We start from the raw sequence: 13,403 nt of genomic DNA, 5'->3' as shown, positions 1-13,403 counted from the left end.
CATATCTGGACATAATTTTTTTCGCTTTCTCGATTTCCGCTATCAAAAACGTTTTTATTTGAAAAAACGGGATTGACCTTTATTTGACCTTGAAAATTACTTTAAGGTCAAAGGTCAAAGTCACCATTGAATACCTTTTTTTTATTCCCTGCAACTTTTATCAAGGAAGTTTCTTATGACAACCAATATTTCCAGATTTATCCGGCCGTACCGTAACTTATGGAAGTGTAAGGTTCAAAGATCTTAAAACGACCTCTAGAGATCAAAGGTCAACATGACTAAGGACATATCTAGATGTAATTTTTATGCTCTTTCAATTTCCGCTATCAAAAATACATGTTTCTATGTGAAAAAACGGGGTTGGCCTACATATGACCTTGGAGGTTGCCTGAAGCTCAAAGATCAAAGTCATCACTGAATATCTTTTTTTATTTCCTACAACTTTTATCGAAGTTTTTTACGATAACCAATATTTCAAGAGTTACCCGGCCGTACCGGAACTTTTTGAACACCCTGTATATATATAAGGGTGGTCCATCTTAATCGACAATCGGAAATATTTCATCAGATAAACCAGATCGCGAAAAATGTTTCAAACAAAAGGTGCAGGATAGAGGGGGACATCTGATGGTGATCTTGGCTTGACCTTGGATTGTCGTTTGAAGGTCACGTAAAGGTCAACTTTAAAATCCCAAATCCCCCCCATTTTTTATTACATATTCTTGTAGCCCTTGTTGAGACGTTTTCAAAACACTCCCTACTTTTATCTCTTGCGTAACCCATTCTCAAGATATGAAGCTTCAATGTTGCCATACCGCCGGTATTCGCATTACCCAATGTACACTGCGAGGAGATTGCTCGGTCGAATTTATACATCATAGTGGCCCTAAAAAGGGTCGATTTTGTGTGTGTGTGTGTGTGTGTGTGCGTGTGCGTGCGTACGTGTGTGCGTGCGTGTGCGTGTGTGTGCGTGTATGTGTATGTGTGTGCGTGTGCGTGTGTGTGTGTGTGTGTGTGTGTGTGTGTGTGTGTGTGTGTGTGTGTGTGTGTGTGTGGCGGGGAGGGGGGGAGGGCTCATTCATTATAGATGCTCGAAAACGTCGTCACTGACAGCTCGGCACACTCGAACTCGCTTCTCGAAACTTTCGACGAGTTTCAGAAGAATGTTTGCTGGTATCGCTCGGCACGCATTTCTGATGTGATCCATCATATCCTATTCTCATATCATCATTATCCTATCGCATCATTGGCGGTTGACAGAACACTGCGTCTTTCAAAAATCTCCACAGATAAAAATCTGGAAGAGTAAGATCGGGTGATTTTGGTGGACATCAAATTGGACTATCCCGACCTATCCATCGATGAGAGAAAGTGGCATCGAGGTGATTCCCGAAGGAAAGTAAACTATGATGTACAAATCCGACCGAGCAATCTCTCCGCGGTGTATATCGAGTAATGCGAATGCCGGCGGAATATCAACTTTGAAGCTTTATATCTTGAGAATGGTTTACGCAAAAGACAAAAGTAGATAGTGTTTCGAAAACGTCTCGACAAGGGCTGTAAGAATATGCAGTAAAAAGATGTGGGGTTCTATTTAGGATTTTAAAGTTGACCTTTATGTGACCTTCAAACGACGATCCAAGATCATGCTGAGATCCCCGTCAGATGCCTCCCTCTGAACCCTATAACTTTTGTTTGAAATATTTTTCGCGATCTGGCTTACCTGACAAAATATTTCCAATTGTCTATTAAAATGGACCACCCTGTATATACATATACAGAATGTCTCAAAACACACGATTATCCTTTGGGGGTGTGAGAGAGACTAAAATTCTGAGTCGAAAATTCCTCTTCCATTTTTTCTTCCGACCATTAATAACAAAGTTATTAACGAGGAAAGTCGACCAATGGCGCGCACGATAATACACTGCGCAGTGCCGTACATAGGCGCGGGACTCCGTCCTATGCTGGTGCCGAAGGGAAGGAGGGAGGGAGAGGGAGGGAGGGAGAGAGATGGAGGGACAGAGGGATAGAGGGGAAGAGAAATGGTCAGGGGAGAAAGGGGGAGGGAAGAAAGGCAGAGAGAGGGGGAGGGAGAGAAAGAGAGAGACAGGGAGAAAGAGAGAAGGATTGTACTTGACTTTTTTACTTTATTTGGTCTCAAAAATATATTGTTATAATAATGCCCTTTTGTTAACTTATCGATCTTTGGAAATCTCAAAACCATCAAATTAACAAAAGGCGCTATTGTAACAATGTATTGTTGACAAATAGAATAAAAAATCTAGTACCACTTTTTCTTATGACAAACAGCGAAATATCACAAGTTAAATATTGAAAAAGTTATTAAGTTTTCTTTAAATATCTCTAAAAAATATTAGACAAATAAAAAAATGTTTCAAATAAAAGTTATTCAAACTCATTGGTAGAAAATGATATGAACAAAATTGGGGTTCCCATTTTAGAAAATTGATAATCAGTGAATATCTCGAAAATATTGTGATCTGTATACAAAATGTCATATCTCTTTTCAAACCAATTAACTTTTGTGTGAAACGTTTTTCCGCATTTTTTATATTTTTTCGAGATATTTACCTACAGTATTTAAGATGGGATACATGTATATGTGTGTGTGTGTGTGTGTGATGTGTACATGTAAGAGAGAGATAAAGAGAGAGAGTATATCATACTTGCGACAACTGCTGATATCCCTTAATTTGTGTGCTTATGTACCACAACATTACAATAATACATCCTATAAGTATAATTAAAGTTAATTTTAAAGCCTTATCCTCTTGCTGATTTATCCACGATTTGGTGGCGTTATAAGTTTTCGTTATAATCTTCTGCCAATTCTGCTGGTTTTCTGACTGCACTATATTGTTTGGCATATCTGCCTGCACGGCGATAGATACATTAGTACCAGTAACGTTCAATGTTGAAGATTCAATTATTGGGTCAGATCGTCCGGTTATTTGAAGAGGCTGATTCTGTGTTTTATATTCTGTATGTATATTATAATGATCTGTGTGAAAGAATGTGGTAAGATTACAAAAATTAGAAATGTCACATAAATGTACATCATTATATTGTAATATACACTTATAGATACTTCTACATACTTATACGTATGTATGCATATACGGAGTGTTTTATACCATTTATGTATACATATACGGGGTGTTCTAGACCAGAGCTCGGCAAAATGTACACGCGACGGCCGATTTTCGACTACCTCCGCCCACTGCTATTCCCTTTACCTCGCCGCTCCGCGCGCTGCCCACAAGCCGCTCGAGCCTCAGGAGCGTGTTTCCAATAGTTTTCACGTCACCCATGAGGTACTATTGTTGACCCGTTTTTTTTGTATCTCCAGTGGTATCTCCAGTAGGCCTCTTTATTTTTCAAAAATGAAGAAATGATTTATAAAAAATGAGAAGTGTTCTTCTTTAAGCGACGATTCCTTACCACGTCTTATGCGGCTCGCTACATGCAATATCCAAATTGACATTTCCACTCTTATCAATAAAAGACGAAAATCGAATTGAATATTCTTCATTTAACATATTTTATTTCGCTTCTGTTCAATTAGTTACGGGTTGTTACAGTCATCAGTGGATTAGGCTTACTGGGGATACCACTTAAAAAAAAAACGCGTCAACAATAGTACTTCATGGGTAACGTGGAAAACTATTGGAAACACGCTCCTGAGACTCGAGCAGCTTGTAGGCAGCACGCGGACTGGCGAGGTAAAGGGAATAGCGGTGGGCGGAGATAGTCGAAAATTGGCCGTCGCGTGCACATTTTGCCGAGTTCTGTTCTAGACCATTCAGGTCACTTGATTTTTCCGTAAACGCGACATTCTGGAGAAAAATGTTTCAGATAAAACTTGTATGACTTCAAAGGATCTATTTACTGACGTTATGAAATTGACTTTGGGATAATCTTGAAAAGTCCAGTCAAAATCAATATAAAAATTCTGAATGGAACTCCCAATCAAAAGGCACGATAGTGCCTCGCGCCAGTTCAAGTCCAAACGCAACAAAGATGCTCCCGAACGGAGCGCAGTATACCGTGCCTTTGTTCGCCGTGCGAAACTGCGAGTTGAAACGAGATATTCATATCTCAGCAATGGCTAAATTGATGGAAGTTTTCTCAGTCCCAATTAATTCGGCCTCAAAAAATAGGAAGGAAAGTGTCCTTGTGCTTTTCGTGTACTAAATGTTATCTCTAAATGTAAATATTTTAAAATAAATACAAATCACGAAAAAATTTCGATTCAGTCAGAAAATAAGAAACGCTCAACCACAAAGGAGAGGGGATTTGTGCATCTCACTTTTCCGACACCAGAGGCGATACGAGCGCGCTGAAAAAGCAGAAAGCAGCAAGTGCGAGAGAGTAAGCCACAGAGAGTAAGAGAAAGTAGAATATTGCTAAAATATAAGAGGTAAAAATGAGAGAGAGAGAGAGAGAGAGAGAGAGGAGAGAGAGAAAGAGAGGAGAGAGAGAGGAGGGAGAGGAGAGAGAGAGAGGAGAGAGAGAGAGGAGAGAGAGAGAGGAGAGAGAGAGAGGAGAGAGAGAGAGGAGAGAGAGAGAGAGGAGAGAGAGAGAGAGGAGAGAGAGAGAGAGACAGAGACAGAGACAGAGACAGAGACAGAGACAGAGACAGAGACAGAGACAGAGACAGAGACAGAGACAGAGACAGAGACAGAGACAGAGACAGAGACAGAGACAGAGACAGAGACAGAGACAGAGACAGAGAGAGAGAGAGAGAGAGAGAGAGAGAGAGAGAGAGAGAGAGAGAGAGAGAGAGAGAGAGAGAGAGAGGAGAGAGAGAGAGAGAGAGAGAGAGAGAGAGAGAGAGAGCGGAATACGAAAATTTGTTAATAGTGAACATTTGGTCGATCACAAACTCCGACGCCTCCGCGTTGGGAAGAATTTTCTCTTCCGGAGCAATGAAATCAGATAACGCAATCTCGAAATCGACCAGGTCGATGTATTTGTACTTCATCTTTTGTTTGTTTTTTTATATGCATTTTATATAATCTTATATTTTTTGTATTTTTGTTTTAAATTTTTTTTGTATTTTTTAAATGTTAGATATTTTTTTATTTTATATATTTTAAAACTGTGTTAACTAAACTAAACTTAATAACTAAACTAACTAAACTAAACTATATACAAGGTTAACAAAACTATATACAAAAGTCTAATCCGCGTCGCTTGTAATATAAATTAATAAATGGGGATTTATTTTAAATTCCTTCGTCCTATATTTAACATTTTTTTATTAAGTCATCAAATTCGACCGATTGTGATCCTTGATAAGAATAACCCACGTAATGTCCGCAACGTTCTCCAACACCTCCATAACGAGTTACTACTCCGGCTAATGTGAAAGAACTTGTCGCAAGCTGGATGTTTGTCGCAAACTCACCAAGACTATATAATACCTGCATGTGTTCTGGTTCTAAGTCGCATTCGATAAAAATTTATGCACCATAATGTCAACTTTTGTTCATTATTTAGTTGCAACAAATTGATATATTGTATGGAATAGCGTTTAAGATCGCTTTAGATATTTCATTAAATCCGTGTTTTTTAATGACGTCGACGTTAATTGGGACAATTACAGAATTTCGCTCATTATTCTTTGAACATACATTGCATTTTTTAATCTCTGTATAACTAGGATTGTTTTTGAAGGTATATTGAGCCATGTTCTCTATGCTTGAAAAACAATCTATAGATATGACGTTTTTATCGGTTTTCGAAATAAAATTATCAATACTCATTAATATTTCAGCTCTTAATTTATGTCTTTTGATTGCAACCATGTTCTAAAAAATATTTAATAAACTGCATGATGTTACTATTAGACGATTGGACAATCTGTTTGTAGATTTTATTTATGCATCCACATGCAATTATACAAGCAATACTGTCAAAACCACACGTATTGCTAACGACTATTCTTTTTTTATTAATGGATAATAAGGAACATATATTACCATTTTGTAAATTGGCAATTCCTATCTTCGTATTTTTCAAATTGCTTACATCCCAATCCGGGCAATTATCCAAATACGTTTTTCTTTTAGTTATCTGTCCTGTTTTTATTTCTCCAATTATGTTCCAGATTTAAATCGTTTGTTTCGTCAAAATTTGAGTCATTTTCTTCCGAATTTAAATTTTTTGCTGTAATATGTAAAGAAGTATCAGAGGAAGTTCTTAATTTTGTTTCTTGAAGCATAATTGGGAAATTTTAATGCATTTTCAGGTAAATTATTTTCTATATTTTGATGATTTTTTTCAGCAGACTGCGATGACTCACGTGACGCCATAGCTAATAGCGATCTACCCGTAAATGATTTTAGATGAGTAGTTACAAATTTGTCCGCTCTCATTGGTCGGGATATATTTTTTAATAAAACGTGTTTAATATCGTTCATCTCAGATTCCACAGCTGAGGAACTTTCATTTATCTGTCCATATCCAAAAATAGGAATCATTACACTTGTATATAATGGAAAATAAGAAAAAAATGTTTTTAATCTTTTGCCTAAGTACGGTGCATAATATGGATTTGCTATATCACATTCTGCTGTTGATTCCGTTACCGTTTTCTGACATTCTTGGAATAAATTATACGACCACAATGAAATGTTGCAATTTTTTATTTCAATATCAATTTCTTCATTTTGTATGCGTTTGTCATCATTATCATTTGATGCCACATATTCTACGCCTTTTATATAATCGGTGATAAGTCTGCGTGCAGATTCGGCTGCTGAATTGTTTTCTTCAATGTTGCTTCCAATTTCTTCATTGAGGGATAAAATAATAATACATTTTGCTAATTCCACAAAACGAGAAAAATCTACCTGTTTCGTTGATAAAGCCATAGCTCGCATATAAAATTTTTTTACTTTCGGATTTATTTCCGACAAACATTTCCATCTCGATACGGAATGCATATAGTGGCAAATATCGAGGCGTATAAAACATTTTGGCTTTTCTATAGTATTTTCGTTTAAAATTAAAGTAAAACAAGTCGTCAAATAATGTTTTAAATTGTAGCACTGTCCAAATGCTTTCGCGAGAGCATTTAGTAAGGCCATATCAAAGTCACATACTACTGAACGAGGAATAGGAAATCCTGCTGTCTTAATCGATCCAATTCTTAAAAATTCGTTCAGCCAATATTTGATAGCATTAACATGTTGAACGGTACTTAACATTTGGAGTATTGGGATTTTATATGTGGTAGTATTTGTGACAGCTTGATAAGGATAAATGTGAGAAGATTGTTCTCCATTAGGTAGTTTTAATTTTTTAACTAACGACCCGGTTGCATCAACATAAATTATGTCATGGTGTTCTAAATAAACAGCTATCTGCTCAGCTGACCAATAATGAATAAAAAATGGGTCATATCCTATACCGTGAATAGAACCTGCATGATTGGAATATTTCATAGTTTGCAAATTAGAAAATACACAGGATCCCTTTATTTGTAAATTTATATCTTGTCTCTCCTGTTTTGCCTTTCTCAAAGTGGAAGCTTTATATAAATGTGGTGGTTCGGAGTCATATAAATTCATTACTTTGGTAACTTCCTGTCGTCGCCATATCGTAGCTGATAATGTACCTGCCGCGAGACGCTGTGATATTTCTATTTTTTTTTCACCATTTAAAGAACGTTTCGTTGAATGTTTAACATCATTATTAAAATTCGATACTTCGATTCGATAATTCGATCTGTCACGGTTTAGAAATTATGAGGGTATGAAGCTTTTAATTCCTAAAATCTGTTCCCTTTTGTTACCTGTGCTGTAGTATCTGTTAGTCTGATGACATTTTGTCATTAGGAAAAAATATTGCACTTCGTCAGCACAATGCAGCACAGTTTTCAGAAATTCAAAAATGTGAAATTGTTTGTTAACTTCCACCACCTCCAACAGAATATTTTTTCACCCATGTAGATTTTCAAAAATATTTGTGTATTCTTATGGTATTCGAGTAGCGCAACTCAGCACAACTCGCAGAATTTAATTATCTGTCACGGTTTAGAAATTATGAGGGTGTGAAGCTTTAATTCTTAAAATCTGTTCCCCTTTGTTACCTGTGCTGCGATATGTGTTAGTCTGACGACATTTTGTCATTAGGAAAAAATATTGCACTTCGTCAGCACAGTGCAGCATAGTTTTGAGAAATTCAAAAATGTGAAATTGTTTGTTAACCCCCACCATTTCCAATAGAATATTTTTTCACTCATGTAGTTTTTCAAAAATATTTGGGTGTGTATTCTTATGGTATTCGAGTAGTACAACTCAGCACAACTCACAGAATTTAATTATCTGTCACGATTTAGAGATTATGAGGGTGTGAAGCTTTTAATTCCTAAAATCTGTTCCCCTTTGTTACCTGTGCTGCGATATGTGTTAGTCTGACGACATTTTGTCATTAGGAAAAAATATTGCACTTCGTCAGCACAGTGCAGCATAGTTTTGAGAAATTCAAAAATGTGAAATTGTTTGTTAACCCCCACCATTTCCAATAGAATATTTTTTCACTCATGTAGTTTTTCAAAAATATTTGGGTGTGTATTCTCATGGTATTCGAGTAGTACAACTCAGTACAACTCACAGAATTTAATTATCTGTCACGATTTAGAGATTATGAGGGTGTGAAGCTTTTAATTCCTAAAATCTGTTCCCCTTTATTACCTGTGCTGCGGTATCTGTTAGTTTGACGACATTTTGTCATTGGGAAAAAATATTGCACTTCGTCAGCACAATACAGCACAATTTTCAAAAATTCAAAAATGTGAAATTGTTTGTTAACCCCCACCACCTCCAATAGAATATTTTTTCACCCATGTGCTTTCTCAAAAATATTTGTGTATATTCTTATGGTATTCGAGTAGCACAACTCAGTACAACTCGCAGAATTTAATTATCTGTCACGGTTTAGAAATTATGAGGGTGTGAAGCTTTTAATTCCTAAAATCTGTTCCCCTTTGTTACCTATGCTGCGGTATCTATTAGTTTGACGACATTTTGTCATTAGGAAAAAATATTGTACTTCGTCAGCACAATGCAGCACAATTTTCAGAAATTCAAAAATGTGAAATTGTTTGTTAACCCCCACCACTTCCAATAGAATATTTTTTGACCCATGTAGTTTTTGAAAAATGTTTGTGCATATTTTTATTGTATTCGAGTAGCGCAACTCAGCACAACTCGCAGAAGTTTGATAAATATATTGTAAAAATAATTATTTTTAATTTTATATTTTAATTTCAATATTTTTTATGTACTAAACGGAAGCAGATATCAAGCTTCGGCACAACATAGCACAAATTAGTACCAATCTCACAAAAAAAGTTGGATTTATTTGGGCAAAAGTGCGGGGCTAGTATAATTTCGTTTTTATTTAATTTCTTCATTGTTATTAAAGTTATCGATCTCGCGTTTGCGGTACAGATCAGCACAAACATAGCACAATACGGCACAGTAAAGAGAAACTCAAAATTCGAAAAGTGTGATGCTACCAAAAATTTAGTTTTTCTTATTAAAAATGTAATTTTCTTGAATACGGTTTGAGTTACAGAGTTGCGGATTGCGGCACAATACGGCACAAACGTAGCACAATGTAGCACAAATCGAAAGAATACAAAATTCGAAAAGTGCGGGGCCAACTACACACGTCCACGCTCCTGGGAGTGGACTGCAAAGGAATCGAGTAGAGATTGTTTGACAGCTGTTGTTGTCAAGCAGGTTGTTTAATAAATAAAAGGAAATAAGAAGAGATGAAAGAGAGTCGTCCTAGTCTTGTCAAGACGAACGGACGTATTAAAATAAAGCTTCTTTCGTTTTGTTAATTTCGTGTTATTTTTCTTGCGCAAGGGCGCAACAATATATACAACAAATAACAAGGGTCCTAATACAGATCCCTGTGGAACTGCATATACTGTACTTCCTAACCCAGTCCACTTATTATTAAACCGAACCTGTTGCGTTCTATTTCCCAAGTATGATCTAAACCATTTTAATACAGTACCTCTTATTCCATATTGATATAATTTCTCTATTAATCTGTTCCTATCTATTGTTTCAAAGGTTCGTTTAAGATCCATAAAGATTACTCCTACCATTTTCCCTTCGCTAATTGTTAGTTTCCATTCATCAATTACTGTTTGAATCGCTGTTTCACACGAATACTTTTTCTTAAAACCTGGTGTTCAGTTATTATGCCATTATTTTCTAAATATTATATACAATCTATACAATCTATACAAAAAGTTCTTGGAATGCTGCAAGGAATTCACTCGAATTTTCGCATAGTTGATCGTGCACTTTTTTCGAGGTACCTCCTGACAGGTAGAACATTGGCGGAAAAAAGTGCACGATCAACTATGCGAAAATTCGAGTGAATTCCTTGCAGCATTCCAAGAACTTTGTGTCTTCTGCAATTTCCCCCCAAACCCCACCATTCTCGAGAAAAAAATTCAGAAAGTTTGAAAATTTCAATTTTGGAGGCTGAATAAGTGAAATTAGTTTGCGTTATAAAAAAAAATGCTTCAGACAAAAGTTTCATTTTTTTTTTACGTAGAATCGATTGCCGATGTGAAAAATAGAGGTTCCCATTTAAGAAAAAAAAGTTGACCTCGAATGACCTTGAAACCTTCACTCGAGGTCAAAATTGTTGATGGCATCGAATGTCCCCCTTAGAACTGAGCAACATTTTTTTCTGGAAAATATCCTCGAATTTTATTCAGCCGGCCGGATTAAAATGGAACACCCTGTATTTTCATAATATTCTTTTTCCTTCTTTCTAATTAATTGGACCACTGCGTTTCTTTCATTCTTAAATTTCAACCAATTTTGGTCATTATCCTCATACAACGCTTTACTGTACGCCTTATCCCTTTATGTGCTGTTATTCTTATTTCATTTGAGTACCACTTCCCCTCCCTTGCTTTCCTGATTCTAAACTGTTTCTTAGGTGCTGTAGCGTCCAGCGCATTTATTATAATGTCGACAAATTCCTTTGCCTTTGTTGTTTATATCCGTACATCGTAGTCTATGTATTCCATTTTCTATCAATTTATTAAATTCCTCCATATTAAAGTTATTATAATTTCTCACGTTAAATTCCCTATACTTTTTCTCTATACCCTATATATTTTCGATCTTTGCTGCATTCAGGTTCAATCGTAGCCACGCATGGTCCGTTATTTTAGGCTTGTGAATCACATTTACATGTACCTTGCTGTTCGAAAAAAGCAAATCTATGGTTGTTCGACTATCCTTCGTGATTCTTGTTGGACCATCTACATACTGTTTCATATCCAAGCCATGCATTGTTGTTTGTATTTTCTTTGAATAGAATGAGTCTATTCCAATGTCTATATTAAAATCACCTACAATACAATCTCTCCTAATTATTAACTCTTCCACTATACCTTCTAGAAATTTTACGAAATCTCCGTGTGATGCACTTGGTGAGTGATATATCACCATAATTACACATTTATATGATTTCTCCTTCAATTCTATAGCTACACACCAGCAATTCGACACTAACTTTTCTGTCAAAACTATCCGGTATGCAATGTCACTTCTTACATACAAAGCAGCCCCTCCCGTGTTTTTCTTCTTAGCATCACATCTTATTACAATATATCCCTACACATTTACCTCACTATCTTCAATATTCCTGTCAGTCATCATGACCTGTCAGTCTAGTTTCAGATAATGCTACAACCGCTGGATTCATTGCATTCATAATTTGATGTTCCATCTCATCCTTGTGCATCACCAAACTCTGCGCATTCGTATACATTATGATCTCCTCTCCTTTCCTTATTTGCTATTTATCATCTTCTCATCCGGTCCTCATCTTCTCCTCCTGTATCGCTCTCTTAAATGTTGGACATTGCGGATCAAATGCATCATGATCATCTCTTATCTTCAGGTAATATGTTTTGTTTTTAAACATACAATTTATACATTTCTTCTTTGACGTTGTACAGTCCTTGTCTTTATGACCTTCTGCACATTTATGACATGTTTCACTACGTGTACACTTCTTTGCAATATGGTGATAACCCCAACAATTGTAACATCTTTTAACATTAATGTGGTTGAAAACACGACATTTTTTCCATCCTATATTCAGTCTCTCCTTGTTTAATATATCTTCATGGGTTTCTTCATCTGTTTTAATTATTACAGACCCTCCTTCATATGATTTTCTTTCTGGTTGCCTCTCATTATTTTTAACTATTTTTTTAGTACTCTCATATGAATCCCTTCATTATTTACGTTGATTTTATTCTGTTTCTTAATTGTAAGTACTAAATCATTCTTATTTAATTTCATTTCTTCTTCTTCAATATTAATTATTTTTATTTTTGGTTTCATTCTTGCTATCTCAACTTCAGTAACCCTGCAGTCCTCTCCCAACTTATCTTGAACTATATTTTTTAATTTTTCCATTTCTTGTTTAGTCTCACAGCCCATAATTATCGACCCCTTATTTCCTTTCTTTAACTTTGTTATTTCCATATCCATGTTTTTGATATCCACTTTTTCTTTTATTCCTTTTCTTCTTTCTTCATTTTCTTGCTGTACTTTAGGTTTGACAATTATAATATTTTCCTTTTCCTTTTCTTTAGCTATTTCGCTATAGCTTTTTTGTTTTCCTACTAATGGTCCACATGTTACTTCCTGCATCATTCTTTTCAATTCTCCTAGCTCTTGTTTAATACTTCCCAGTTCCTCTCGTAATACTTTTTTAATCATGTAACGGTGGACAAGAATACTCTGATCCCGTTACGACTGTGTTGGCGACGACGACCGGTCGCCGCACGGCAGAACACCGCCGCCACCTTCCCCGCACCGCACCATCTATCAGTGTCACGGCACTAAGGCGCTCGCGCGCCGAATTAATACAAGCAATCGCTCGTCCGCTCGAGAAAAGTCGGGAACGGGGAGCGAAAAGGGGTAATCCCAAAATTCGCATGCGTGAAATTCGTGGAATTCGGGGATAACCCCCTTCCGAGTATGCGTACCCCCGTTCACGAAATTAAAAGGGTATATAACCCGTTCTCTCGACGAGATCGGGACAGAGAGTCGTCGTCTCGGAACGAGAGTCTTCGGAGTAAAGCTCCACGGATAGCAGGAAGTACCCACCTGGAAGACCGAGTAGAACCGAGAAAACCAGAAGAGCGAAAAGCCAGTCCGAATAGTATGGCCAGAGCAGGTGAGTAATTCTCCAAATATTGTACCGCATCACCGGGAGAACTTTACGAGACCCGGCGGCACACGCTAAACGGACGCCCAGCGTTCCACCGATACGATCCACCAGGATCCGAGATAGTATAAGGTCCGTGGCGA

The 13,403-nt window shown here is 36.7% G+C and overlaps 1 protein-coding gene across 3 annotated transcripts in view; it reads right to left on the bottom strand.

Annotated features, from left to right (window-relative positions):
• Positions 1–13,403, bottom strand: part of Ire1 (serine/threonine-protein kinase/endoribonuclease Ire1) — a 59,850-nt gene that overhangs the window by 22,110 nt on the left and 24,337 nt on the right. For all 3 annotated transcript variants that reach the window (XM_025300009.1, XM_025300007.1, XM_025300008.1), the window contains exon 8: positions 2,691–3,025. In XM_025300009.1, coding sequence (XP_025155794.1) covers positions 2,691–3,025 — 335 coding nt within the window. The remainder of the gene's footprint in view (positions 1–2,690; positions 3,026–13,403) is intronic.

The sequence above is a fragment of the Harpegnathos saltator genome, unplaced genomic scaffold (assembly GCF_003227715.2).
Source record: "Harpegnathos saltator strain DR-91 unplaced genomic scaffold, Hsal_v8.6 scaffold314, whole genome shotgun sequence".
Classification (NCBI taxonomy): Eukaryota; Metazoa; Arthropoda; class Insecta; order Hymenoptera; family Formicidae; genus Harpegnathos; species Harpegnathos saltator.
This window is presented reverse-complemented; position numbering and strand designations above follow the sequence as displayed.